The sequence below is a fragment of the Trachypithecus francoisi genome, unplaced genomic scaffold (assembly GCF_009764315.1).
Source record: "Trachypithecus francoisi isolate TF-2019V2 unplaced genomic scaffold, Tfra_2.0 Lachesis_group14, whole genome shotgun sequence".
Lineage (NCBI taxonomy): Eukaryota > Metazoa > Chordata > Mammalia > Primates > Cercopithecidae > Trachypithecus > Trachypithecus francoisi.
In genome coordinates, this window is record NW_022681459.1 from 42719311 (window position 1) to 42745099 (window position 25789).

Sequence of the window (25789 nt, forward strand, 5' to 3'; positions counted from 1 at the left end):
GGCCTGGGCCAGCCCTGGGGCAGACGCCAGAGGGCCCAGCTCCCCCTGGGAAATCCTGCTTGCCCTGCCCCCGCACCCATTCTGAGCCACAGCCAGACTCTGGGAGGGCTGTGCTCAGAGTTTTCCAGCCCTTGGGCCTTAGGAGGTAGCCCTCCAAAAGTTGGTGGTGAGGGCTCACTAGCAGCTGAGGGGTGTTGGCATTAGATAGAGCAGTCCCACGGAAAAGGCTGCTTGAAGCAATATGGGAAACCCCAGACTGGTCTTTCTGCAAAAGCTGAGTCATGCCAGCCTCCCAGAGCTTCTGCGGGGCCACACCCGCCCCAGCAACGGGGCTGGGGAATCCCTGGGGTCTACTTGCCAGTCGGTGGGTGGGACTGGTCTTCACCATGGCCGTGAACACGATTTTCACCCCCCTCCACCCCGCCCTGCCCGCCTCTGGCCCTGAATCTTGCCATCTCTCCCTTCTCCTCCAGCAAGACTCTTGCCCTCACAACCCACCGGCCCTTCAAGGCCCAGTGCCTGGGGAAGGCACCACCTGGGCAGGGAGCCACACAGCCAGGCACCACCAGCCAGGCTGTCAGGGCAGAGTGCTGAGTCTAGGCAGAGAGGGGAGCTCTGTGGTCGGTGCTAACTTGGCCAGGAGCCACCAGCCCCTGCGCTGTGGCCCTTTGATGTTGGCTGAGAGCCCTGGGCCATCCCTGCAGCCCCAGTTCCTGGGGTACTAACTTCAGGGAGGGCTCTGTGCCCCTGGCCTCCCTGCCACGCGATGGTGTGCGTTCACTCTGATTTTCTACCCCAGGTCTCAGGCAGGCATTGTCGCTTTCTGTCCCAGAGATGAGGGGAATAGGGTGGCCAGGAAGAAAGAAACCCTTCACTCCAGCAATCAGGCTCCCGCCAGTACTGGGGTGGGCTCCATTTCAGGGACCAGGAGGCACCATGGAGCCCATGGGCTTGTTCCCAGGGGAGCAGAGGCCTTGTGCAGACCTCGCCTCCTGCGGTGTGGGGGGATGAGATGCCTGGAGGGACAGGAGGGAGAAATGGCCCACTTGGTAATAGACATTACCGAGTGTCAGCCCTGGCCAGCAGGGGACAGGCCAGCTCTGCCCCTGCCTCCCCAGCCCTGTCCTCAGGCCAGGAGGACACTGGCCCCTCCACCCCTCATTCCTTCTGCTTCTGAGAGCACCTGAGCTTCAGTGAGAGCACAGCGGCCTGGCCGGGGAACAAGCGGCACCTGGAGCGAGCCCACCATCAAGAAGAGCATGGAAGTGTCTGGGGCAGATGGTCGGGGTGGAGGCTTCAGGGCAGGGGGAGGCGGTGGGGGCAGCTGGCGGGGAGGGGTGAAATTCCAAGGGTGCACTGAGAAGGGCTGGGGTGGAAGAGGAAAAGGGCAGTGTGTGGCAGCCTCTCCGCTCTTGTCTTTCTCCCCATGCCCCTTGGGAGCCGCCATCCAGCCCCCTGCCTGAAGCACCCACAGGGAGTCCATCCACCCCACTCCCAGCAAATGGAGCTGCCAGGGGCCTCCAACCGCACTGCTGGGTAATCACAAGCCACGCTTCCTGAGCGCATCCTGGGTGCCTAAGACCTTGCATTTCATGTATTCACAGCCCGCCTCTGAGGAATGTACTATCATCTCCTTAATGACAGGACATCAGGGCCCAAGAAACTTGCTCTGGGGCCTCAGGACAGGGGGAGCTGGCCGCCAGCTTTTCTGGGGGCAGCCCTTGCCAGTTATAGCCATGAAGCTCGTCAGGGATAGAGCTGAGAAAACAAACTCTGAAGGCTGAGCTCTTAACCACCAACCTAGGGGCCTCCCGCACTCCTCTTGACCTCCGTCCGCCCTGGGAGGCCGCCCAGACCCCCGTGCCCATGCTCCCTCTGCCCTCCAGATGCACAAATGCTTGTGGTCAGAACCACGCCCTGCTCTTCAGTGCACTAATGTCCCTTGTAGAGTTCTCTGTCCTGACTGCTGCCCTGTCACTTGGGAGTGAGCTCTGTGCACTGTCTCTTCATCTTCACCCAGGGATGTGAAGGGCTGATGACTGCGGAGATGCTGAATGGGACAGCATCAGTCTCGGCACTTTTGGGAGGAGACCCTCAGAGGAAAGCCGGGACCCCGTCAGACTGAGCTAGCAATACACCAGCCCCGGAGCTCCCAGTCTGTGACTGCAGCGTGCCTGCAGAAAGAGTCTGTCATCAAGAAGATGGTGGACTTCTTTCTCCAGGTGCTGCTGCTACTGCTTTGGAACCGTAGGAACGCTGCAATCTCCTTCCACAGAGAATGTGCTCTCCAAGTGCGTGGAGTGCCTCAGCCAACAGGCTCAGGCTGCAGCCACAGAGGCCACGTGCTCCAGGCACTGAGCCAGTGGTATGGGGGTCTGTCCCTTGCTCCTGCAACAGCATCCTTGGCCCTGAGCTGCTGTTGGTGTGGCAGCAGGGCCCTATCAGATCTGCTTCACAGCTGACCAGTTCTCCTTCCCTCTCTCCCCTCCCAGGGGTCCGATCCCCACTGTGACCTGAAGGCTGTCCCTGTCCAATCCCGCCCCTTCCTCTTGGGTGTCACCTCCCCCCCAACTTTCTCTCAGCATCTGCTTGCCTGAGGATGGAAACTTGACACTCTGTCCTGTGCTGAGTAATACCAAGAGGAAACCCAGAGGACTTTTCTTTTTTTTTTTTTGTTTTCATTTTAGAAACAGGGCCCCGGCTGGGTGCGGTGGCTCAAGCTTGTAATCCCAGCACTTTGGGAGGCTGAGACGGGTGGATCACGAGGTCAGGAGATCCAGACCATCCTGGCTAACACGGTGAAACCCCGTCTCAACTAAAAAATACAAAAAACTAGCCGGGTGAGGTGGCGGGCGCCTGTAGTCCCAGCTACTCGGGAGGCTGAGGCAGGAGAATGGCGTGAACCTGGGAGGTGGAGCTTGCAGTGAGCTGAGATCCGGCCACTGCAGTCCAGCCTGGGCGACAGAGCCAGACTCCGTCTCAAAAAAAAATAAAAAGAAGGCCGGGCGCGGTGGCTCAAGCCTGTAATCCCAGCACTTTGGGAGGCCGAGACGGGCGGATCACGTGGTCAGGAGATCGAGACCATCCTGGCTAACACAGTGAAACCCCGTCTCTACTAAAAATACAAAAACTAGCCGGGCGAGGTGGCGGGCGCCTGTAGTCCCAGCTACTCGGGAGGCTGAGGCAGGAGAATGGCGTAAACCCGGGAGGCGGAGCTTGCAGTGAGCTGAGATCTGGCCACTGCACTCCAGTCCGGGCGACAGAGCGAGACTCCGCCTCAAAAAAAAATAAATAAATAAAAATAAAAAGAAACAGGGCCTCACTCTGTTGCCCAGGCTGGAGTGCACTGACAGGATCACAACTCAGCACAGCCTCAACCTCCCGAGGTCAAGTCATCCTCCCACCTCAGCCTCCTGAGGAGCTGGGACCACAGGCACACACCACCATACCTGGCTAATTTTTTTTTTTTTTTTTTTTTGAGATGGAGTCTCGCTCTATCTCAGGGGCTGGAGTGCAGTGGCCGGATCTCATCTCACTGCAAGCTCCGCCTCCCGGTTCCCGCCATTCTCCTGCCTCAGCCTCCTGAGTAGCTGGGACTACAGGCGCCCGCCACCTCGCCCGGCTAGATTTTTGTATTTTTTAGTAGAGACGGGGTTTCACCGTGTTAGCCAGGATGATCTCAATCTCCTGACCTCGTGATCCACCCGTCTCGGCCTCCCAAAGTGCTGGGATTACAGGCTTGAGCCACCGCGCCCGGCCTACCTGGCTAATTTTTTATCTTTTTAATTTTTTTGTAGAGATGAACATCTCACTGAGTTGCCCAGGCTGGTCTTGAACTCCGAGTGGCCCAGTCTGGTCTTGAACTCCCAAAGGACTTTTGAACAAAAATGCTCAAACTCGTTGTTCACCATGGAAATGCAAAACCAAAGTAACACCGAGGTATCATTTTATACTATTAGACTGGCAAAGGTTTGGAGGCTAGATCCTGCCCGATGTTGATGGGGATGCCGCAGGGTGGCCAGCAAGCCCTGCTGTGGGATTAAAGTGTACCCCTGGGAAGACCTCACCACAGGCCCACCTTAGACAGGAGCTCTGTCCCTACGGTTCGGTCCCCAGATCTCTCTCTAAGGAAACCCTCATTTAGGCTCAGAGCGCCGTGTTTGAGGATATGAATGAGTGGTTTGTCATGGCGGCAAGTTGGAGGTCACTGGGGTTCCATGTTTTGGGAAGCAGGTGGGCGAAATGCAGAGCCGCCCACAGTGGGGACCCCAGGGCACTGGAGCCACATGTGCAGCAACGTGGGGGGACCCAGGATGGAGCTGGGTGGAGAAAACGTGTCAGCTCACGCACATGACAACAGCACACTTGCCCCTGAGACTGCACAGGAGCCAGTCCATGGCGCAGAGGGAGCCAGCAGTGCTGTCTGTTTCGCCTTCGGCAGTCCAGCTTCCAGCCCTGCGCCGTCCTCACACGAGAGTCCCTCAGGTGTGCGGCAACCTGGACTCTGCACACCCAGCCTTGGACACCCACAGCACAAACAAGGACCCTCCCAGAGCTGTCCCCAAGCCCCTCCCCTGGCCTGTGTGCGGGCGTCTGAGCGGGTGGAGGCCAGCCCTAGGCTCTGCTTCCCTGTGAGCCAGGGTCTGGGCTGAGTCTGACCTGGAGGCCCAGGGCCACAGCCGGAGAGGTCACATCATTCCAGGAGTTCCGAGGAACCCAACACAGCTCCCCTGAAGCTGGCTGTGACCTGGGCCTGTCAAAAGCAGCCTGAGAGGAGGGTCGCAAGTGACCCAGACCTGGGAAGGAGGGAAAGGTTTGAATTTTGCAAAACAAAACAAAACAAAACAAAAAAACAAAAAAACTTTGCCCTTTTCCCTTGACCATGGGGGGACAAGATGGGCATGAGGCCTCCCGACCAGGAGAGGAAGGCCACCTGGCGAAGCTGCAGTCCCAGCATTATCTGTATGTTAAATTGATGTTTCTTTTTTTTTTTTTCAGACGGAGTCTGGCTCTGTCTCCCAGGCTGGAGTGCAGTGGCCGGATCTCAGCTCACTGCAAGCTCCACCTCCCGGGTTTACGCCATTCTCCTGCCTCAGCCTCCTAAGTAGCTGGGACTACAGGCGCCCGCCACCTCGCCCGGCTAGTTTTTGTATTTTTAGTAGAGATGGGGTTTCACCGTGTTAGCCAGGATGGTCTCGATCTCCTGACCTTGTGATCCGCCCGTCTCGGCCTCCCAAAGTGCTGGGATTACAGGCTTGAGCCACCGCACCCGGCCTAAATTGATGTTTTAAATCAGAGTTGCATATCCAAGTAATTGAAGAATAAATAACAAGCACGGGGGCTGGTGATGGGCTGGGCCAGATTCTCTGCAACCCCCTTTCCAAACCTCTAGTTCTGTGAGGACCAAAAATGACCACCCCAGACTTTTCCAGAAACAGCCTGGGGATTCTGAAAGTTTCCCAGAACACAGGCAGTGAAAGGGAAAGACGCTCAGCCCTTCCGGTGGGGCCGGGTGGCTCAGAGCAGGACGCGATGCAGATCACATCCAGGGGCCCGAGTACCGCAGACTGGAGGCTTGCACAGGAGAAGCGGGTTTCCTCACAATTCTGAGCCGGAAGGCACAGCTAAATGCACAGGCAGGGCTGGGTTCCCCGGACGCCTCTCTCCGTGGGTTGGAGACAATGTGTTGTTCTCCCCGGGCCCTTTCCTGTGCGGGTGTCCATGTCCCCATCAGGACACCAGTCAGATAGGAGCAGGGCCATCCAGTGACCTCACTTAACCTTAATCACCTCCGGAAAGTCCCTATCTCCAAGCACAGTCACGTTCTGAGGTCCTGGGGGGTCAGGGCTTCAACACGAATTTTGAGAGCACTCAAGTCAGCCCATAACGGTGGACTTTGAAATAATCTTTTAGGAACTGGACTCCCCGAGAATGCTTTAGAAAATGCCAGCCTCGTTCTGTTGCAAAGGGGGAACTGAGGAAGAGAGGGCTGAGTTTTCACAGGAGGAGGAGCCCAGTGGCAGGAAGTGACAGTGAGAAACTGCAGCAAAAAGCAGAACCAAAGGCCAAAGGTGGCTATGTGGTCGCCGGTTCGCCTTCCCCGTCAAACCTGGCTGGGTTTGGTGTTTCATTTTCATTGCCAAAAACATCATTCAGGCCGAGTGCAGTGGTTCATGCCTATAATCCCAGCACTTTGGGAGGCCGAGGTGGGAGGATTGCTTAAGCCCAGGAGTTGAAGACCAGCCTGGGCAACACAGCAAGACCCTGTCTCAAAAAAAAAAAAAAAAAAAGGCCAGGTGCGGTGGCTCATACCTGTAGTCCCAGCACTCTGGGAGGCCGAGGCAGGCAGATCGATCACCTGAGGTCAGGAGTTCGAGACCAGCCTGGCCAACATGGTGAAACCCCATCTCTACTAAAACTACAAAAATTAGCCAGTCATGTTGATGGATGCCTGTAATCTCTGCTATTCAGGAGGCTGAGGCTGGAGAATCACTTGGACCCAGGAGGCAGAGGTTGCAGTGAGCGGAAATTGTGCCATTGCACTCCAGCATGGGCGACAGAGCTAGACTCCATCTTAAAAAAAAAAAAAAAAAAAATAGCCAGGCGTGGTTGTGCACACCTGTAGTCCCAGATACTTGGGAGGCTGAGGCAGGAGGATCACTTGAGCCTGGGAGGTCAAGGCTGCAGTGAGCTGTGATTGCACCACTGCACTCCAGTATGGGTGACAGAGCTAGATCCTGTTTTAAAAAAATAAAGTCATCATTCTCTCATGTATGTGTATATTGTTTCATTTGTTAATTAAGGTATAATTTTACATACAGTAAAACTCACCATTCTTAGTGCAGAGTTCTCACAAAAGTATACAATTGTGTGGCATCCACCACAATCCCTACATAGAAGAATCCCATCATCCCCGGAATTTCCCTGAGCCCTTCCATAGCCCCCAAGTCCCTCACCCCCTGAATTGTTTTCTGACACCCCGCCCCCCTTTCTTTTTGAAGTGGTTGGTTTGCAGGAAACATCACTTTTTATCATTTTACAAATACTACAGATAGATTTTGAAGCCCAAAGCATCACAGAGGCAGCAAATCAGGACAGGAAGGACTGAGGTGGGGTGACTCTACCCTGACTGTAAGAAGCACTTGAGAGACCTGCAAAAAGTGAACAGGAGAGGCAGAGACTGGGAGCGCCAGTTGGTACAGGTCCTGTCCTGCATGACAGGGCCAGTGGCCCCCACAGTGATTAGGATAAAATCCAACTGCTCACCCAGGCTACTGGAGCCTCCCTGCCTTCAGGCCACCCCACTGGCCCCTTGCCCACTGTGCCCCAGTGTCCAAGCTCTCGCCTGCCCTGGGAGGGACCCCTGAAGCTTCCTGTGCCCAGGTGCACGTACCTCTCTTTTTCCCATCTGGGCGCCTGCTGACTTTGCACCATGAATTTGAACACCATCCTGCAGATGACCTGGCCTCAGCCCATGAAGTTTCCCTTTCGTCCTCTGCAGGGCACCAGCCCCTAACGCCATCTGACCGTTTCCCTGCTCACAGGATCTTCCATGTGCTTAACCCCGGAAGTGCGAAGCCTGAGTGAAGAGCATGCAGGAAACAAGCCCCTGTCCTCGTGGAGGCTACATTCCGAGAGGGGAGGCAGGCAACACACACACTAACGTCTCCATAGTATGTCATGCTGCGATGCCGGCTGTGGAGGAAAATGAAGTGAGGCCCGGGGAGAGCCAGAGGCCATGGGGCTGCCGAGGAGGAGCAGGGACAGGGCAGAATTTGCTTAGAGCAGGGCAGGTCACGTGGGACTCTGCGGGCCACTGAAAGGAACTTGGCCTTTATTCGGAGGATGTTAAAGGGTGAGTGACATCCTCTGACCTTTTATAAAAGAAGCAAGAGTCTAGAGAGCCCAGGTAGAAGTGAGGGCAGCAGGTGGAGGCCCCACAGCAGGCTCAGGGAGTGAGCCCACGCGAGGGCGTGGAACAACTGGAGGCTCCAACAGGGCTGGTGGGAGTGCCGAACGGTGTGCATCACCTTGGAAAGCAGGCAGTTTCTAATACCATGAAGCTCGTCCAGCCCTATGTTTCGCAGTTCCAGTGCTAGGTATGGCACTCAAGAGAAGTGAAGACGACCACAAAAGGCTCTGCAGCAGCACTGTCCGTGAGAGCTGCATCTGAGCATGCGTGAATTGGCCTGTCATTCCAGCATTTTGGGAGGCCGGCGCGGGAGCATCGCTGGAGCCCGGAGTTCGAGACCAGCCTGACGCCTCCAGAGGGGGAGACCCCCCCACCCCCCCGCCTCCACCTCTACAAAAAACTGAAAAAGAAATTAGCTGGGTGTGGTAGTGTGCGCCTGCAGTCCCAGCATTATCTACATGTTAAACTTCTGTTTTTAATCAGAGTTGCATATCCAAATAATTGAAGAATAACAAGCACAGAGACTAGTGAGGGGCTGGGCCAGATTCTCTCAACCCACATGGCTTCACTCATTTTCCAAACCCCTGGTTTCGTGAGGACCGAGAATGACCATCCCATACTACTCCAGAAACAGCCTAGGGATTCTGAATGTTTCCCGGAGAGTCATTAGGAATTATCCTAGAGGCGCTGGAGTAAGTGGCTAACTTAAAGTTGGACGACACTGTCTGGAACAGTCGCGTAAGGGGTAAGGGTGGAAATCCCGGTTCTCACTGCGCTGCCGGCTCCCCGCCCCGCTCCACCGCCCCGCGCGGGCGCGGGCTCCCCGGGTCCCCGCAAGCCGCCGGGGGCGGGCCGGGGCGGGCCGGGGCGGGCCCGGGCGTGGGGGGCCGAAGGAGGAAGCGCGCGGGGCGCCATAAGGAGGAAGCGGGTATTCGGCGGTGTCCGCGCGCCTGAGAGACGCTGCCTCGGCCCGGACGCGCCTGCGCCCCCGCGGCTGAAGGGTGGTGAGTGCCCCCGCGCCCCTCCCGGGGTACGCGCCGAACCCCAGCCCGGGACCCCTGCCTGCCCGTCTGCCCCGGCGTGGAGCTCAGGGCCCGCCGCCCGCCCTGGGCCCGACCGCGGTGGGAGCCGGAGGAGGGGAGGAGGGGGTCAGAGCCCGGCCTCAGCACCGACCCGCGGGCCGCGCCTCTCCCGCCTCCCCTCCGCCCGGGCGCCCTCCTCGGCGCGGCCTGCAGGTCGGTGCTGAGGGTCGGGTCCGCCTCGGAGGCGGGGAAGGCTTTGTTGTGTCCCCTCCACGTGGCCTGGGGACTCAGGGGAGGGGTGCGGGGCGCGGGGAGGGCGGGGGAGGGGTCGAGGCCAGCCCCAGAGAGGAGAAAACCCGGGGGCCTGGCCGGGAGCAGGCCGCCCTTCCCGGCGGATCGGAACCCCCGCCCACACCGTGGTCTTTCCAGCACCGCAGACACCTGCCGGCTCCTCCCGAGCGGAGCTCAGGGCTGACCAAGCGCGGTCAGAGTGGCCGCCTACAGGGACTCGCCCGCGCCTTAGAGCGCTGGCAATGATGTGCGGATCCTCGCTGCTGCTGCTGGGAAGCTGTTGAGTGGCTGAATGACCCCAGGGGACCCTGGGAGAGCCCTGAAGCCCTCAGCCACCAAGTGGCTGGACTGGCAAGAGTTCATTCATTCATTGAACAAATACGAATGTGCAGCCGGTGCTGGGATCATGATGGCTCTGGTGGGCAGCGAGGGGCCGGCCGGAGGAGCACAGTGCGGGCTCTGTAAGTGGGCTGAGGGCTGGGCCTTCTGGGGCTGGACCGGCCTTCACCTGCAGGCGGGGTTGGGGCAGGTGAGGAGCAGATGGACCCGCCCGGAGCTCTTCCACCTTCCCGTGCTTACACCCCCTTCCTGGAACCTTATCCACACCCTCAGTCCTCGCTCTTACTGTGGGGGAGCTGCAGAGGATGTGGTTCTTCCACATTCCATCTCCACCCGCGCTGGGCAGGCTCTGAGATGGGGAGAGCTCTCCTGGGCCTGAATGTGTGCCGTCCTGGGGCCCTGCAGTCCCTTGGGAGTGATGACTGAGACCAGATTCCCTGAGCTGGGGACTTAAGGGCGTGGGGAGCGCAGAGGGATCCTCTGGCATCAGCAGTTGAGGTAGACAGCTCCAGGGAGGCACTGCTGGGAGGAGGACCCTGGCCAAGCCTCTGCCTGCGGCCGGGAGTGTGTGTCCCTACCCCTTCTGCCCCTCTTGCCCGGGGAGGGAAGAGGAAACCAGAGGTCAGCAGTTCGTGGCTGGGGTCTGAAGGCAGGGATCTCCCAAGACAGGCACAGGGAGCATGAAGAAGCAGCTAGTGTCTCTGTTCGTGAGATGTGAGAGTGGCGACTGAGGTGAGGGGTGCAGAGACCTGCTGTGGCTGGGGCGAGGTGCTGTTAGTGTTTCTGGGGAGGTTGGGCAGGACTGGCAGGACTGAGCAGGTTGGGAAGGATAGACAGTGGCTATCAAGTGGTCTCAGGGTTGTGCAGGAGCTTGCCAGAGAGGGAAGCGGAGCGTGTCCCCAGGGTGGTACGGGGGGGGGGGGGTTCTAGGGGGAGGGTGCCTGGGTGGGAAGAGGTGTCGCATGCCCAGCTCAGAGGCCTTGCCTAGGGGTGCTCACAGGCTCAGCTGACGTGAGGAAGTTGATGGAAGGACTGAGGGTCCCACTCATTTGCAAGTGAGAACTGCCTGCCCAGCAGCCCCAGCAGTGCCTGGGCCCCTGGACTGACAAGGATGGATGAGGGTGATGGAGGAGGATGGACATTTGATGCCAGAGCCTGCCTTCCAGGCAGAAGGGCCGTGAGTCATCCTCTCCCCAGTGCCAAGTGGAGGGGCTGCGTTATTCGTTTTCAGGGCTGAGCAGGTCCTCGATGGGACCGAGGACTGCGCACGTTGTTTCAGGCGACCCGGAGCACTGGCTCTGTCAGCCCATGAGAGACCTCGCTCTAGAGCTGTGGCCTCTGGAAATGCCTCCTGTGGTTGACATCTGGTCACCACTTGCCAACGGGGGCTGTGGAGGGCAGCGCAGTCATGGAGTGTCCCTGAGAGCAGCTGGGCATCTGCCTCTGCCCACCCCACAGGGCCTCCCACTCACAGGGTCTAATTAGCAGCTCCATGGCTGCCATACCTTGCAGACCGCCGTCAGTGGCCACATGTATCCTTGCCCCAAGCCAATGACAGGTCTGAAGAAGACACTGGTAGAGCTGAAGCCCAGGACAGAGACAAGCACCTGTGTGCCGGATGCTCATGGAGCACTTGATGTGTGCTCACTGGCTCATTTGGACGTCACAGTGGTCAGACTAGGGTAGTATCCCCATTCTCCAGATGGTGAAACTGAGGCAAGGAGAGGCTAAGTAACTTGTCCGAGGTCACAACCGAGGGAGTCGGACTCCAGGGTTTCGGCTCTGAGCATCATGCACGCTGCCCAGACTTCCCCTCCACATGTCACACCTATTAGGCCACCGGGGGTGAGGAGCCTTTCTGTGGCCTCGCTCCCCTCTGAGCCTCTGGGAGGGAGGCAGCCCAGGTTCCAAGGCAGCGAGTGATTTGTGCGGGAGAAGGGAAGCTTCTGGGGCAGGGGTTCAGAACCCTCCCAGCGGGGTTTTCCCCAAGAGCCACTGCTGGCAGGTTCCTCCAGGCCCATCCAGCCCCAACACAGCCTGCCTCTTTTCCTTCTCTTCCTCCTTTTCTCTTTCTGCCTGCGTTGGTCCCAAATGGGGAAGTTTCACATAAAAGGCAAACGGGCCACAAAGCAGCTGTTTCTAGAGGTGCTGCTGCCTTGCAGATTGAATTCTTGGTTGGCTTTTTAGGTGTTTGTTTTTGGGGTCCTTTTCTGTAGAAGAAGCTATCAACTAAGAAAAGGAGGAAGTGGCTTTGGGAGGCTGAGACGGGAGGCTTGCTTGAGTCCGGGAAGTTGAGGCTGTAGTGAGCTGTGATTGCACCGCTGCACTCCTTGAATCCTATCAGCTTGGCCAGGGCAGGGGTGGGAAGTGGGGTTTTAAAGGGGAAAGACTACCATCTGGATCACAGACCAGACCTGAAAGGGGACTGGTCACTTTTAGGCACGTAGAGTAACTGGAAAGACACGCTGTCCTAGTGGAAGCCGTGGGTGGCCTCTGTGGCTGCTGTGGCCCCAGGGGAGGAGGAGGTACCTGTCTTCTGGGGCTGGGGCTCAGTCTGGCTCCGGGGCCGGATCACCAGGGAGCTTTCCGCAGAGCATCCTGCCTGGGCTTTGCCTGGTCTGCATGGGACCCTCAGCCTGTGGCTCAGCCCGCTTCTATACTCACAGCCATGCAGGCGCTGGGGGCAGTCCTTGGCTTCCCTCCTCGTTGGCTTAACAAACCCCCTTTTTTCAGAAAAAGGAAAGTGTGTGCTGTGGCCTGGTGGACGAGGCCGGGCTTGGGGGTTCCAAATGCCCTGTGTGCTTGGGGACAGCTGCTGAACCTCCCCGCTGCTGTCATGGCCCTTGGCCAAGAGCTTTCATCCGAGGCCGGCAGTAGTTGCTCTGTTTCTGTTATGGGGTACCCCTGCATCTATGTTTGGTTTAATTTGTGTAACTGAATGTCTCATTTTATTTCTCACATTCATTCTGTGAAGTTCCCCCGTATCTGGGTGCGTGTTCAGGTGACTACAGCGCTGGGTCCGGGATAGGCGGTGTTCCAGGAGCTCCTGCTTGGGTCTCTCCCATTCTCCCCCAAAACCAAAGAGAAGGGAAAACCCTCTGTAAGTGGATGTCATATGTCAGGTGCTTTTTCTGATACTGCATGTGATCGCACAAGGCAGGGAGTGTCCCCTTTTACAGATGGGGAAGGTGAGATCACATTGCAGGTTCAAAGTCTGACATGACCCGTCCACCTTTACAGCTTCCTTCTCTGGGCTGGGAGTGCCTGAGGGCTTCTTAAAATGCAGATGGACTTGGGGGATTGGGCTTCTCTGGGGTTCCAGTGTTTTCTAGGGAGAGCCATCTAGGGTCAGGGCTGGGGTGGGGACAGCAGGAGAACAGGACAGGAGTGGCGACCCAGGGCCAGGGAAGGGAGTAGGCAGGGGCAGCATATGGGGGTGGAAAGAAAGGGGCCATTGGCACGAAGGCCCCTGGGAGGCAGCAGCGCCTCCCTCCTGGGGGTCAGTCCAGGACAGTGGCCATCCCTGAGGAGCTCTGGTCCTGTGACAGTGAGGCTGGGCCTGAGAGCACTGGAGGCCAGCAGGCAAGTGTACCATCCCCCCAGCCTGGTGGGGCACCACGTGACCAGGCCTCGCGTCAGGACTGGGAGTGGCTTTTGCACCACCTGGCATCTCCCTAGAGACAGGAAGGTGGGGTGCCTCCTGGGTTCAGCTGGGAACTCTGAGCTTTGGGTGCTGGAGGTCACTGTGCTTGGACTGGCTGCTGCCTGGGCCCAGCTGCCTGTGTGTGTGGAGTCAGTAGAGGGACCACAGCCAGGCCGGGCACCGTCCTGGCCCCGGAACCGAGGCAGGCGTGCTATGAGAAGATAACATTGCCTTGACAACTGTCCCCAGGATCCTTTCAGCAGGCACTTCCTTGCTGTGCCCTGGAAAGGTGGGGTGGCAGTCTGGATGACAGCACAGCCTTAGGGTGCTTCTCTGTGGCCCACACGCCCTTCCGGCGCGATGACCACCTCCGTTCCTGTTTCCCCAAGCCCCGCTTCCCCTGAAATCCAGGCAGGGAGAGATGGGGCCTGGCTGTGAGAACCCTGGCCCCAGCTGTCACTATTTCCCCAAAAGCCTTGTTTCTCCCTCTGGGTATCCCTGAGAACCCCTGCAGACATCCAGCCCCAAACCCGGCCAGCTGAGCAGGGAGCCCAGCTGGGGGCCTTTGTGGAAGGGTCACCCGTGTCCTCACACCAGCCGCCAGCCGCTCCTGGGTCATCAGCCCCTCCACAGGAGAAGGGAGGCGTTTCTGCCAGGGGCCGGGTGGCATTTCTGCCAGGCAGGAGCACAGCGTTGGCGCGGCACAGGCCCTGCTGTGCTCTGTGAGGGCTCTGCCCTGACTTGGACTCTGTCTGGGACGTGGTGACAGCCTTATTCTTTATTTATTTATTTTTGAGACAAGTCTCGTGTGTCGCCCAGGCTGGAGTGCAGTGGTGCAATCTCGGCTCACTGCAAGCTCCACCTCCCAAGTTTCACACCATTCTCCTGCCTCAGCCTCCCGAGCAGCTGGGAATACAGGCTACTGCCACCATGCCTGGCTAATTTTTTGTATTTTTAGTAGAGACGGGGTTTCACTGCGTTAGCCAGGATGGTCTCGATCTCCTGACCTCATGATCCGCCCACCTCAGCCTCCCAAGGTGCTTTGATTACAGGCGTGAGCCACCACACGACCCAGCCTTGTTCTTTATGACAGAGTCTACAGAGAGTTCAGGGAGGGGCGGACCAGGGGCAGACAGGCTCACCAGGGATTCTGGAGTAGCTGAAGGACACCTGCCATCCGCTGCCAGCCACCATGCCCCACCCAGAAGCCCAGGGCCTGAACACGGGAGGGAGGCAGGACTGCCAAGTCACGGAGGCCGAGAGCATCGGGGTCCACTGACTTCCGGGGCCTGTGGTGGAGCCTCCGACCTCTGGGAGGGGGCCCCAGTCACCTGAAGAGGCCCTTGCCTCCTCATGCCCCCTCCTGCTGGCTGCCTTTTCAAAAACCATTTGTTTGAGACATACTGCACATGCCATAAAATTCACCCATTGAAAGTGTACAGTTCAGTGGCTTAGTATATTCACAGTGTGCACCCATCACCACCACCTACAGGCAGAACATTCCAGCGCCCCAGAAAGAAGCTCCATACATACCAGCAGGTCGCCGCAGCCCTGGCAGCCCTGGCAGCCCTGAACTTTCTGTCTGGATTTGCATGTTTAGCACCTTTCGTGCTCATGGAATCACATCACTAGGTGGCCTTTTGTGACTGACTTCTTTCATGTAGCATATTTTCAAGGGTCACTCATGTTACAGCAGGTCTCTGTGTTTCATTCATTTTTTATTTTGTACTTTTTGTAGAGACGGGGTCTCACTGTGTTGCCCAGGTTTGCCTCAAACTCCTGGGCTCAAGTGATCCTCCTGCCTTAGCCTCCCAAAGTGCTGGTCCTCTGGCTACCAGAGGCAAATTCTAGCAGCAATGAAACTTTTCACTTCGTGGAGCCTGTTTCTCCATTTTCTCTCTGTGTCTCGGCTTCCCCCGCCCCTGCGTCTGTGTTCTCTTGGTTTCTGGCTTGTCTGTGGCCTGGTGGCATCGGAGATTGAGCCTTGGTTTGTGGTCATATTGTTGCTCATCTTTGTAGGCGGATGACAGAGATCAGTCCTCTGTGGCCAGATTTGGAGAATCTGGATGATTGGACTTCGTTCTCTGTGTCCTTAGCCTCTTTGAGCTCAATTCGATGCAGAATTTTGTGTCCACCAGGAAGAACAACTCTTTGATACCTGGTCCAGGGAGTTTTCCAGTTTCTGTGTTTACTCTTGCCCTGGGGCTGAAGTTGTAATTCAGAAAGGCCTTTGCCTCTCACTGAGCGAATGTGGAAAACTTTTCTTGAGTCACTGGGTAAGGTCACGAAGTGTCTTGAATTGGGGGAACTCTGTTCTGATTGGTTTGAGATTAGTTTATATAAGTAAATATTTCGAAGATTTGCAGAACATAAGAAAATCCTGCCGGGCGCGGTGGCTCACGCCTGTAATCCCAGCACTTTGGGAGGCCGAGGCGGGTGGATCACGAGGTCAGGAGATCGAGACCCTCCTGGCTAACACGGTGAAACCCCGTCTCTACTAAAAATACAAAAAACTAGCCGGGCGCGGTGGCGGGCGCCTGTAGTCCCAGCTACTCGGAGGCTGAGGCGGGAGAATGGCGGGAACCCGGGAGGCGGAGCTTGCAGTGAGCCGAGATGGCGCCACTGCACTCCAGCCTGGGCGACACAGCGAGACTCTGCTCTCAAAAAAAAAAAAAAAAGAAAATCCTACTTCTAATAATTTATTTATTTATTATAATTTTTTTTTTGAGATGGAGTCTCACTCTGTTGCACAGGCTGGAGTGCAGTGCCGTGATCTCGGCTCACTGCAACCTCTGCCTCCTGGGTTCAAGAGATTCTCCTGCCTCAGCCTCCCGAGTAGCTGGGATTATAGGCGCTCGCCACCACGCCTGGCTAATTTTTTTGTATTTTTAGTAGAGTCGGGGTTTCACTGTGTTAGCCAGGATGGTCTCGATCTCTTGACCTCATGATCTGCCCCCCTCAGCCTCCCAAAGTGCTGGGATTACAGGCATGAGCCGCCATGCCCAGCCTATTATAATTTTTTTTGAGACGGCGTCTTGCCCTGTCACCCAGGCTGGAATGCAGTGGAATGAAACTTGGCTCACTCCAACCTCTGCCTCCTGGGTTCAAGCGATTCTCCTGCCTCACCTCCCAAGTAGCTGGGATTACAGGTATGTGCCACCACACCCGGCTAATTTTTGTATTTTTATTAGAGACAGGGTTTCACCATGTTGGCCAGGCTGGTCTTGAAGTCCTGATCTCAGGTGATCCTCCTGCCTTGGCCTCCCAGAGTGCTGGGATTACAGGCGTGAGCCACTGCGCCCACTGTACTTCTAATAATCTTAATGCATTAGACTTTAAATTTAAAAGGAAATTCTTGGCCAGACGCTGTGGCTCACGTCTCTAAAACCAGCACTTGGGGAGGCTGAGGCAGGCGGATCACGAGGTCAGGAGATCGAGACCATGCTGGTTCACACTGTGAAACCCCATCTCTACGAAAAATGCAGAAAATTAGCCAGGTGTGGTGGTGGGCGCCTGTAGTCCCAGCTACTCGGGAGGCTGAGGCAGGAGAATGGCATGAACCCGGAAGGTGGAGCTTGCAGTTAGCTGAGATCGCGCCATTGCACTTCAGCCTGGGCCACAGTGAGACTGTCTCAAAAAAAAAAAAAAAAAAAAAAAAGGCCAGGCGCAGTGGCTTACTCCTGTAATCCCAGCACTTTGGAAGGCCGAGGCGGGTTGATCACCTGGGATCAGGAGTTTGAGACCAGCCAGGCCAACATGGAGAAACCTCGTTTCTACTAAAAATAAAAAATTAGCTGGGCATGGTGGTGCATGCCTGTAGTCCCAGCTACTCGGGAGGCTGAGGCAGGAGAATGGCGTGAACCCAGGAGGTGGAGCTTGCAGTGAGCCGAGATCACACCACTGCACTCCAGCCTGGGCGACAGAGCGAGACTCCATCTCAAAAAAAAAAAAAAGTTTTGGCCGGGCGTGGTGGCTCAAGCCTGTAATCCCAGCACTTTGGGAGGCCGAGACGGGCGGATCACGAGGTCAGGAGATCGAGACCATCCTGGCTAACACGGTGAAACCCCGTCTCTACTAAAAAATACAAAAAACTAGCCGGGCGTGGTGGCGGGCGCCTGTAGTCCCAGCTACTCGGGAGGCTGAGGCAGGAGAATGGCGTAAACCTGGGAGGCGGAGCTTGCAGTGAGCTGAGATCTGGCCACTGCACTCCAGCCTGGGCGACAGAGTGAGACTCCGTCTCAAAAAAAAAAAAAAAAAAAAAAAAAGTTTTGTTTTTTTCCCTCAAAGCAGCACTTCTCAAACTTTTTGGTCTCTAGATCCCTTTATATATAAAAAATATTGGGGAACGAAAAAGCATTTGATTAAGTAGGCTTTTATCCCTATATTCTGTGTTAGAATTAAAACTGAGAAATTTTAAAAATAGGCCAGACACAGTGGTCCTCACCTGTAATCCCAGCACTTTGGGAGGCTGAGGCAGGAGGATCACTTGAGCACAGGAGTTTGAGGCCGTAGTGGGCCATGATCGTGCCACTGCACTCTAGACTGCTTGACAGAGTCAGACCCTGTCTCAAAAAAAAAAAAATTTTTTTCTGTTGATTCATTTGAAATTTGTGAAATTGCTTAATTAAATTAATTAATTAATTAATTTTGAGACAGAGTCGTGCTCTGTCATCCAGGCTGGAGTGCAGTGGTGCAATCTTGGCTGGGTTCAAGCAATTCTCCTGTCTCAGCCTCCCGAGTAGCTGGGTTACAGGTGCACGCCATCATGCCTGCCTAATTTTTGTATTTTTAGTGGAGACGGGGTTTCACCATATTGGTCAGGCTGGTCTCAAACTCCTGACCTCAGGTGATCCACCCGCCTCGGCCTCCCGAAGTTCTGGGATTAGGAGCGTGAGCCACTGCGCCTGGCCGATGTAACTATTTTATAAAACAAAACATTTCTGTTGAGGAGAACAGCACTGCGTCCGTGTTTCTGCAGATCTCCTGGGTGTCTGACTGAATACCGGATACCTGGATTCTCACTGTTGCAGTATCTCTTTTGCTCAGCCTCTGGGAAAGTCCACTGTACCCTCGTGAGAGAGTGACAGAAGAAACTGTGTTATGGAAGCTTTTCAACTGCACAGATTCTCTGAAAAGGGCCTCAGGCATCCTAGGATATCCTGGTCCACACTCCCTCCTAAAGCGATTTACCAGTGTTTTCCAGAATATGGTAAAAATGACGAAAAACATAGTCAAGGGCAAAACTAGGTATGTACCTTTTATCGTCATGTCACCTGAGTCTGAAAAGCAGCAATGAATTATGTCACAATACCAAAGTTTGCTGGCCTTGATGGTCTTGCCTTCTTTGTTTACTCATTAATGCCTTTGCCTTCAAAGTGAAAGATTATGGCTGGGCGCGGTGGCTCACGCCTGTAATCCCAGCACTTTGGGAGGCCGAGGTGGGCGGATCACGAGGTCAGGAGATCAAGACCATCCTGGCTTATATGGTGAAACTCCGTCTCCACTAAAAATACAAAAAAAAAAAAAATTAGCCACGCGTGGTGGTGGGCGCCTGTAGTCCCAGCTGCTTGGGAGGCTGAGGCAGGAGAATGGCGTCAACCCGGGAGGCGGAGCTTGCGGTGAGCTGAGATCGCACCACTGCACTCCAGCCTGGGCGACAGAGCACGACTCTGTCTCAAAACAAAAAAAGAAAAACCAAAGTGAAAGATTATTCTTTTTTTTTTTTTTTTTTTTGAGGCGGAGTCTCGCTCTGTCGCCCAGGCTGGAGTGCAGTGGCCGGATCTCAGCTCACTGCAAGCTCCGCCTCCCGGGTTTACGCCATTCTCCTGCCTCAGCCTCCCGAGTAGCTGGGACTACAGGCGCCCGCCACGTCGCCCGGCTAGTTTTTGTATTTTTAGTAGAGACGGGGTTTCACAGTGTTCGCCAGGATGGTCTCGATCTCCTGACCTCGTGATCCGCCCGTCTCGGCCTCCCAAAGGTGAAAGATTATTCTTTCCTTTCTGTGTAATCCACCTGGATGGCAGAGGTTCTGTATAGCAGAATCATTTTTGATGCTTTATGTTGACTTTATTATGTTCGTGCTTATTTAAGGGGGAAAATCAAAGAGCAAAGGTTCTTCACTTGTGAAAGATCAGATTTGTTTTGTTAATGGATAATCAAGTCTTCCCTCTCAGACACCGCGATCCTGCCTTAACAACTGTCCAGATTGCCTCTGAAACAGTCCCTGAGGCTCCGAGTGCCCCTGGAAAATCACAAATATTTGATCATTCACCTCATAAAAAGAAAAATACTATAAACATAATGAGATTTGTTTTCAGTGTTACTTTGTAAGACCCGCAAGGAAGAGTGCTTGTCAAATCACAAGAGACGCTGGCCGCCGCTCCTTGGTTCGGTGTGTACGTGTAAATGTTGTTCATGGAAATATTTCGGAAGTTCTGGGCTTGGCAGGAGGCCCCGTGCTTGTCAGTGCTCTCCCCTGCTCTGTGTAGGATTTTTTTTTTTTTTGAGACGGAGTCTCGCTCTGTCGCCCAGGCTGGAGTGCAATGGCGCCATCTCGGCGCACTGCAAGCTCCGCCTCCCGGGTTCACGCCATTCTCCTGCCTCAGCCTCCCGAGTAGCTGGGACTACAGGCGCCCGCCACCTCGCCCGGCTAGTTTTTTGTATTTTTAATAGAGACGGGGTTTCACCGTGTTAGCCAGGATGGTCTCGATCTCCTGACCTCGTGATCCGCCCGTCTCGGCCTCCCAAAGTGCTGGGATTACAGGCTTGAGCCACCGCGCCCGGCCTCATTTCTGTTTTCTAGCTATAAGAGGAAATGCTTTCTCATTCTTAGTGTCTGTAATCTGTAATGATTTAGAAGGCTCTGCTCTGGTAGATGGATATGAAACTTTTTTTTTTTTTTTTTTTTTTTGGAGACAGAGTCTTGCTCTGCTACCCAGGGTGGAGTGCAATGGTGCGATTTCAGCTCACTGCAACCTCCGCCTCTGGGTTCAAGTGATTCTCCCGCCTCAGCCTCCTGAGTAGCTGGGACTACAGTTGCCCATCACCTCACCTGGCTAATTTTTTGTATGTTTAGTAGAGATGGGATGTAGAATAGAGATGTTGGCCAGGTTGGTCTTGAACGCCTGACCTCAAGTGATCTACCCTCATCAGCCTCCCAAAGTGCTGGGATTATAGGCGTGAGCCACTGCGCCCGACCAGATGTGAAACATTTTTAAATGATATCACTTTCTCAGTGAACCCCCATTTTCACTGTCTCCTTATTTTTTGTGGTGATATAGTTATTTGCATAGGTTCAGTAAGAATGTGTCTTTTTTAAAATTGAAATTTGAAATTTAAAAAAGTGTAAACTTTAATAATAATAATGATTTTTAGAGATGGGGCCTCACTGAGTCGCCCAGGCTGGCCTTGAGCTTCTGGGCTTTCAAGCCATCCTCCTACCGCAGCCTTCCGAGTAGCTGAGGTTACAGGTGCACACCACTACACCTGGCTCTGGTTTTTTGTTTGTTTGTTTGAGACGGGGTCTCACTCTGTCACCCAGGCTGGAGTTCAGTGGCGCAATCTCGGCTCACTGCAACCTCCGCCTCCTGGGTTTAAGCAATTCTCCTGCCTCAGCCTCCCGAGTAGCTGGGACTACAGGCGCCTGCTGCCACGCCTGGCTAATTTTTGTATTTTTAGTAGAGATGGGGTTTTCTCCCTGTTGACCAGGCTGGTCTTGAACGCCTGACCTCAAGTGATCCACCTGCCTTGGCCTCCCAAAATGCTAGGATTACAGGTGTGAGCTACTGCGCCCGGCCCACACCTGGCTCTTTTTTTTTTTTTTTTTTTTTTTTTTTGAGCTGGAGTCTTGTTCTGTTGCCAGGCTGGAGTGTAGTGGCGCGATCTCGGCCCACTGCACCCTCCGCCTCCCAGGTTCAAGCGATTCTCCTGCTTCAACCTCCTGAGTAGCTGGGACTGCGGGCGCCACCATTCCCAGCTAATTTTTGTATTTTTAGTAGAGACGGGGTTTCACCAAGTTGGCCAGGGTGGTCTCGATCTCTTGACCTTGTAATCAACCCGCCTCGTCCTCCCAAAGTGCTGGGATTACAGGCGTGAACCACCGCGCCCAGGTCACCTGGCTGTTTTTTAAGTGTATATTTTTTATCGTGGTAAAATAGATATAGCATAAGATTTCCCATTTTAAGCATTTTTAAGCGTACAGTTCAGTGGCATTCAGTACAGTCTCATTGTCATGCAACGTCACCCCCCAACCATCTCCAGAACTTTTTCACCTTTCAAAACAGAAATGGTACCATGAAACGCTAACTTGCTGCCCCCAGCCCTTGGCAGGTGCCTTTGTACTTTCTGATCCTTGTGAATTTGACTACTCTGGGCACCCCTTGGAGATAGAGCCACATGTATTTGTCCTTTCATGACTGGCCTAGTTCACCCAGCATAGTGTCTTCATGTTCATCTGTATTGTAGCGTGTGTCCATCGTATGTCACCCCATGTTTTATTTTTCCACTCATCCGTTAGACATCTGGACTATTTTGGCCTTTTATTTGCTGTGACCATGGATGTGCCAATGTGTGTTCCAGGCGCTACTTTTCAGTTCTTCTGCATAATGCCCAAAAGCTGAATTCTAGGTCAAACAGTAGTTCTAGGTTTAATTTTTTGAGGGACTAGCTTCTGTGCCTTTTCTCAAACCGATATATAACTGGGTAAGTTCCTAGTGCAGCTGGGAACAGCAGTCCTTCCCTGGAATGCTGTATTTGTGAAGGACGCTGACCAGCCACTTCTGGAGGAACTGAGGTGACCGTGGACCAGTGCCTGCGAGGTCTCGGCCTCCTCAGAAGAGTGGCCCGGCCTTAGCTCATAGCGTGACAGGAAGGTCACTTGCCAGCAGCTGGGGAACTTAAGCTCTTTGAGGCACCTCAGTAAGAGAGATAAGAGACTGAATGTACAGACAGACATGACTAGACCCCATTACCTTCAAGGACCCCCGGGAGGCCACAGGCCAGCTTGTGGAGCCAGGTGCTGTCACTAGCAACCATCTGGGAAGTCATACAGTAACTAGAATCTATGCTGTCAGCCTCACATGGCCAGGGCTTGACTGACTGGCAGCTTCCTCAAGTTTTGTCTCTGCTTCCATCCAACTTGAGACCAAGTAGAGAAGCCGCTGGTGCACCTAACAGATTGAAGGCTAGCTTCCCTTGGAGCCTCTGCCGGGCAAAGGCGAATGACAGCGGCCGAGTCCCTTGCTGTTGCGAGCTCTGAGAACACGCCCTCACGTCGCCTTGGGGTGGGCTTCACTTGCACAGGCACCACAGGAGAAACTTGCTGGAATTGCTTTCTTTCTTTCTTTCTTTCTTTTTTGAGACAGAGTCAGGCTCTGTTGCCCAGGCTGGAGTGCAGTGGCGTGATCTTGGCTCACTGTAACCTCCACCTCCTGGGCTCAAGCAATTCTTCCCCAGTAGCTGGGACTACAGGCAAACGCCACCATGCCCAGCTAGTTTTTACATATATTGTAGAGACTGGGTTTCGCCAGATCGCCTAGGCTGGCCTTGAACTCCTGGGCTCAGATGATCTGCCTGCTTGGCTTCCCAAAGTGCTGGGATTACAGGCATGAGCCAGCGTGCCCGGCCAAAGCCTGGTGGTTTCTTAGGTTTGGTTTCCAGCCCTCAGAATAGCAGATTGTCGATGGTGTTCAAGGGCAATCTAAGATTCCTTCTGAAGATAGCCAGGGAGAAGCTGCTTTTGTGCCTGCGTTGCTGTTTGATACTGCATGGCCCTAAATTAGTCAAAGAAGCACAAGGAGGCTTAGTTGAATTGAACTTTCGCTGCACTGTGTAATGGTCAGGGCAGTCTCATGAGTCCTGCCCTTCTTTTGAGTTAAAGAATCCTTTGCGGCCAGCATGGTGGCTCACACCTATAATCCCAGCACTTTGGGAGGCTGAGGGGGGTGCGGATCACGAGGTCAGGAGTTCGAGACCAGCCTGGCCAACATAATGAAACCCCATCTCTGCTAAAAATACAAAAATTAGCCGGGCATGGTGGTGCATGCCTATAGCCCCAGCTACTTGGGAGGCTGAAGCAGGAGAATCACTTGAACCCAGGAAGTGAAGATTGCAGTGAGCCAAGATTGCACCACTGCACTCCAGCCTGGGTGACAGAACGAGACTCCATTTCAAAAACACAAGAAAGGAAAAAAGAAAGGCGACTGAACTTTGCCCCGTGGAAAGCGACCAGTGCCTTGTGGCTATTGGGCCCAGTTTTGCCTCAGTTTGTGAGCGCATTCCCAGCTTTCCCATTGCCTGTGCACACAGTTCGTGGACTCCTTTGAATGATTTCAACATCGCTGTTTCCCCTGTTAAAAATGAGTTGAATAAAACCTTTCACATGTGTTCATTTAAGAACAATAACAGGCTGGCATGGTGGCTCACGCCTGTAATCCCAGCACTGTGGGAGGCCGAGGTGGGGGTGCAGATCACGAGATCAGGAGTTCGAGACCAGCCTGGCCAACATAGTGAAACCCCATCTCCACTAAAAATACAAAAATTAGCCAGGCATGGTGGTGGGCACCTGTAATCTCAGCTAATCAGGAGGTTGGGGCAGGAGAATCACTTGAATCTGGGAGGCGGAGCTTGCAGTGAGCCGAGATCATGCCACTGCACTCCCACCTGGGTGACAGAGCGAGACTCCGTCTCAGAGAAAGAAAGAAACAAACAAAAAACCAAAAAGGAAATCACCTTCTCCAAACCCTTTATTTTTCTTTTCTTTTTTTTTTTTTTTGAGATGGAGTTTTGCTCTTGTCACCCAGCCTGTAGTGCAGTGGCACGATCTCAGCTCGCTGCAACCTCCGCCTCCTGGGTTCAAGTGATTCTCCTGCCTCAGCTTCCCAAGTAGCTGGATTACAGGCACGCGCCACCACACCTGGCTCATTTTTGTATTTTTAGTAGAGACAGGGTTTCACCATGTTGACCAGGATGGTCTCAGTTTCTTGACCTTGTGATCCGCCCGCCTCGGCCTCCCAAAGTGCTGGGATTACAGGCGTGAGCCACTGCGCCCGGCCTCCAAACCCTTTATTTTTCTGAAGACACCAAGGCCCAGAAAAGTGAAGTGTCAGGAATTCCTTCCCTGCCCCTCTCCTTTTCTGATTAATTCTTGGGCATTCTTCAGCCCTGACCCAAATGGCACTGCCCCTTCTCTGGGTCACCAGTCTAGGTCACAGTGCCTGTGTGTTCACACTCCCTGGTTGGCACATTCCTTGGCGCTGCACAGAGCATGCCATGAAGTTTGGGAGGTGGATGGACGTTCCTAGAGTAGCACATGCTTGTTTTCATGGTGTCCACTGTATTTACAATGGTATATTTCTGTAAATAAGCTCCACTGGGCCAGGGACACATGGCTTATTTTTGCCATTGTCCCTAGCCCTGAGTACAGTGCCTGCACTGCCAGCAAGCCCAGCACGTCTACCAGTGGGAGAATGCCACCCCAAAGCCACAGAGCGTGTCAGTGGTGGCCAGGGCATGAGTCGAGCTGGTTGTCCTGGCTTTGGGCTGGCGTGCCCTCCTGTGCAGCGTGTGGGTGACCTTGAGGTTGCATAGTGTTTAGGAGGTGTGTGTGCCTGGGGAACATAGTGACAGTCATTTGTTACTTAAGAATAAATTTAGCTGGGTGCTGTGGTGCACACCTGAAGCCCCACCTACTCAGAAGGCCGATGTGGGAGGATGGCTTGAGCCCAGGAGTTCAGGCTGAGGTGGGAGGATTGCTTGGGCCCAGGAGTTCTAAGCCAGCCTGGGCAACATAGCGACACTCCATCTCTTAAAAAAAAGAAATTCAGGCCGGGCACGGTGGCTCACGCCTGTAATCCCAGCACTTTGGGAGGCTGAGGCGGGTGATCATGAGGTCAGGAGTTCGAGACCAGCCTGCCCAACATAGTGAAAGCCCGTCTCTACTAAAAATACAAAAATTAGCCAGGTGTGGTGGCGGGCGCCTGTAGTCCCAGTTACTCAGAAGGCTGAGGCGGGAGAATCGCTAGAATCGGGGAGGTGGAGGTTGCAGACCACGCTGAGACCACGCCATTGTACTCCAGCCTGGGTGACACAGTGAGACTCTGTCTCAAACAAAACAAAACAAAACAAAAACAGAAAAGAAATTCAGTGAGTCAGCTCTCGCCTGTGAGTGGGACCAGTAAGGCAGGGATGATGTTGGCCCAGGAGGACTGCCCTTCAGAGATCTGGCCCTTACAAATCTTCCTCTGGGAGCACCTGTGTGCTGTGCCTGTCCCCATGTGGCCCACGCCTCTATCTGACCGACTGCGTGGTGCTTTCAATGAGTTCCAGGACATTTGGCTTCCAGAGTGCATGGGAGGCCCACGGGCCTCAGAAGCAAAGCTGGCATCTGAGCATACTCCTGAGCATACTCGTGTGGGCCTGGCGCCCCCCAGCTCAGCAGCAGCGAAGCGGCCCCCTGCCCTCCCTGAGCCCCCTGGAGCCTCAGCCGTGTCTCTGAAACCAGGGCAGAAGCGCCTTCCTGGCGAGGCTGTGGTGAGGATTGGCGGGGAGGCCTGCAGAGGGGGCCTGGCGGTGCCTGCTGGGGTC

General features: G+C 54.8%; 1 protein-coding gene across 4 annotated transcripts in view; it reads left to right on the forward strand.

Moving 5' to 3' along the window:
- Positions 1-8768: 8768 nt before the first annotated feature.
- BID (BH3 interacting domain death agonist) overlaps positions 8769-25789 on the forward strand; it is a 40540-nt gene continuing 23519 nt past the window's right edge. For 2 of the 4 annotated variants that reach the window (XM_033233001.1, XM_033233002.1), the window contains exon 1: positions 9258-9686. In XM_033233001.1, the coding sequence (XP_033088892.1) occupies positions 9610-9686 (77 nt within the window). In that variant the 5' untranslated portion in view covers positions 9258-9609. Of the gene's footprint in view, positions 8917-9257; positions 9687-25789 lie in introns of those variants that run through there. The other 2 variants (XM_033233004.1, XM_033233005.1) reach the window with 2 other exon arrangements.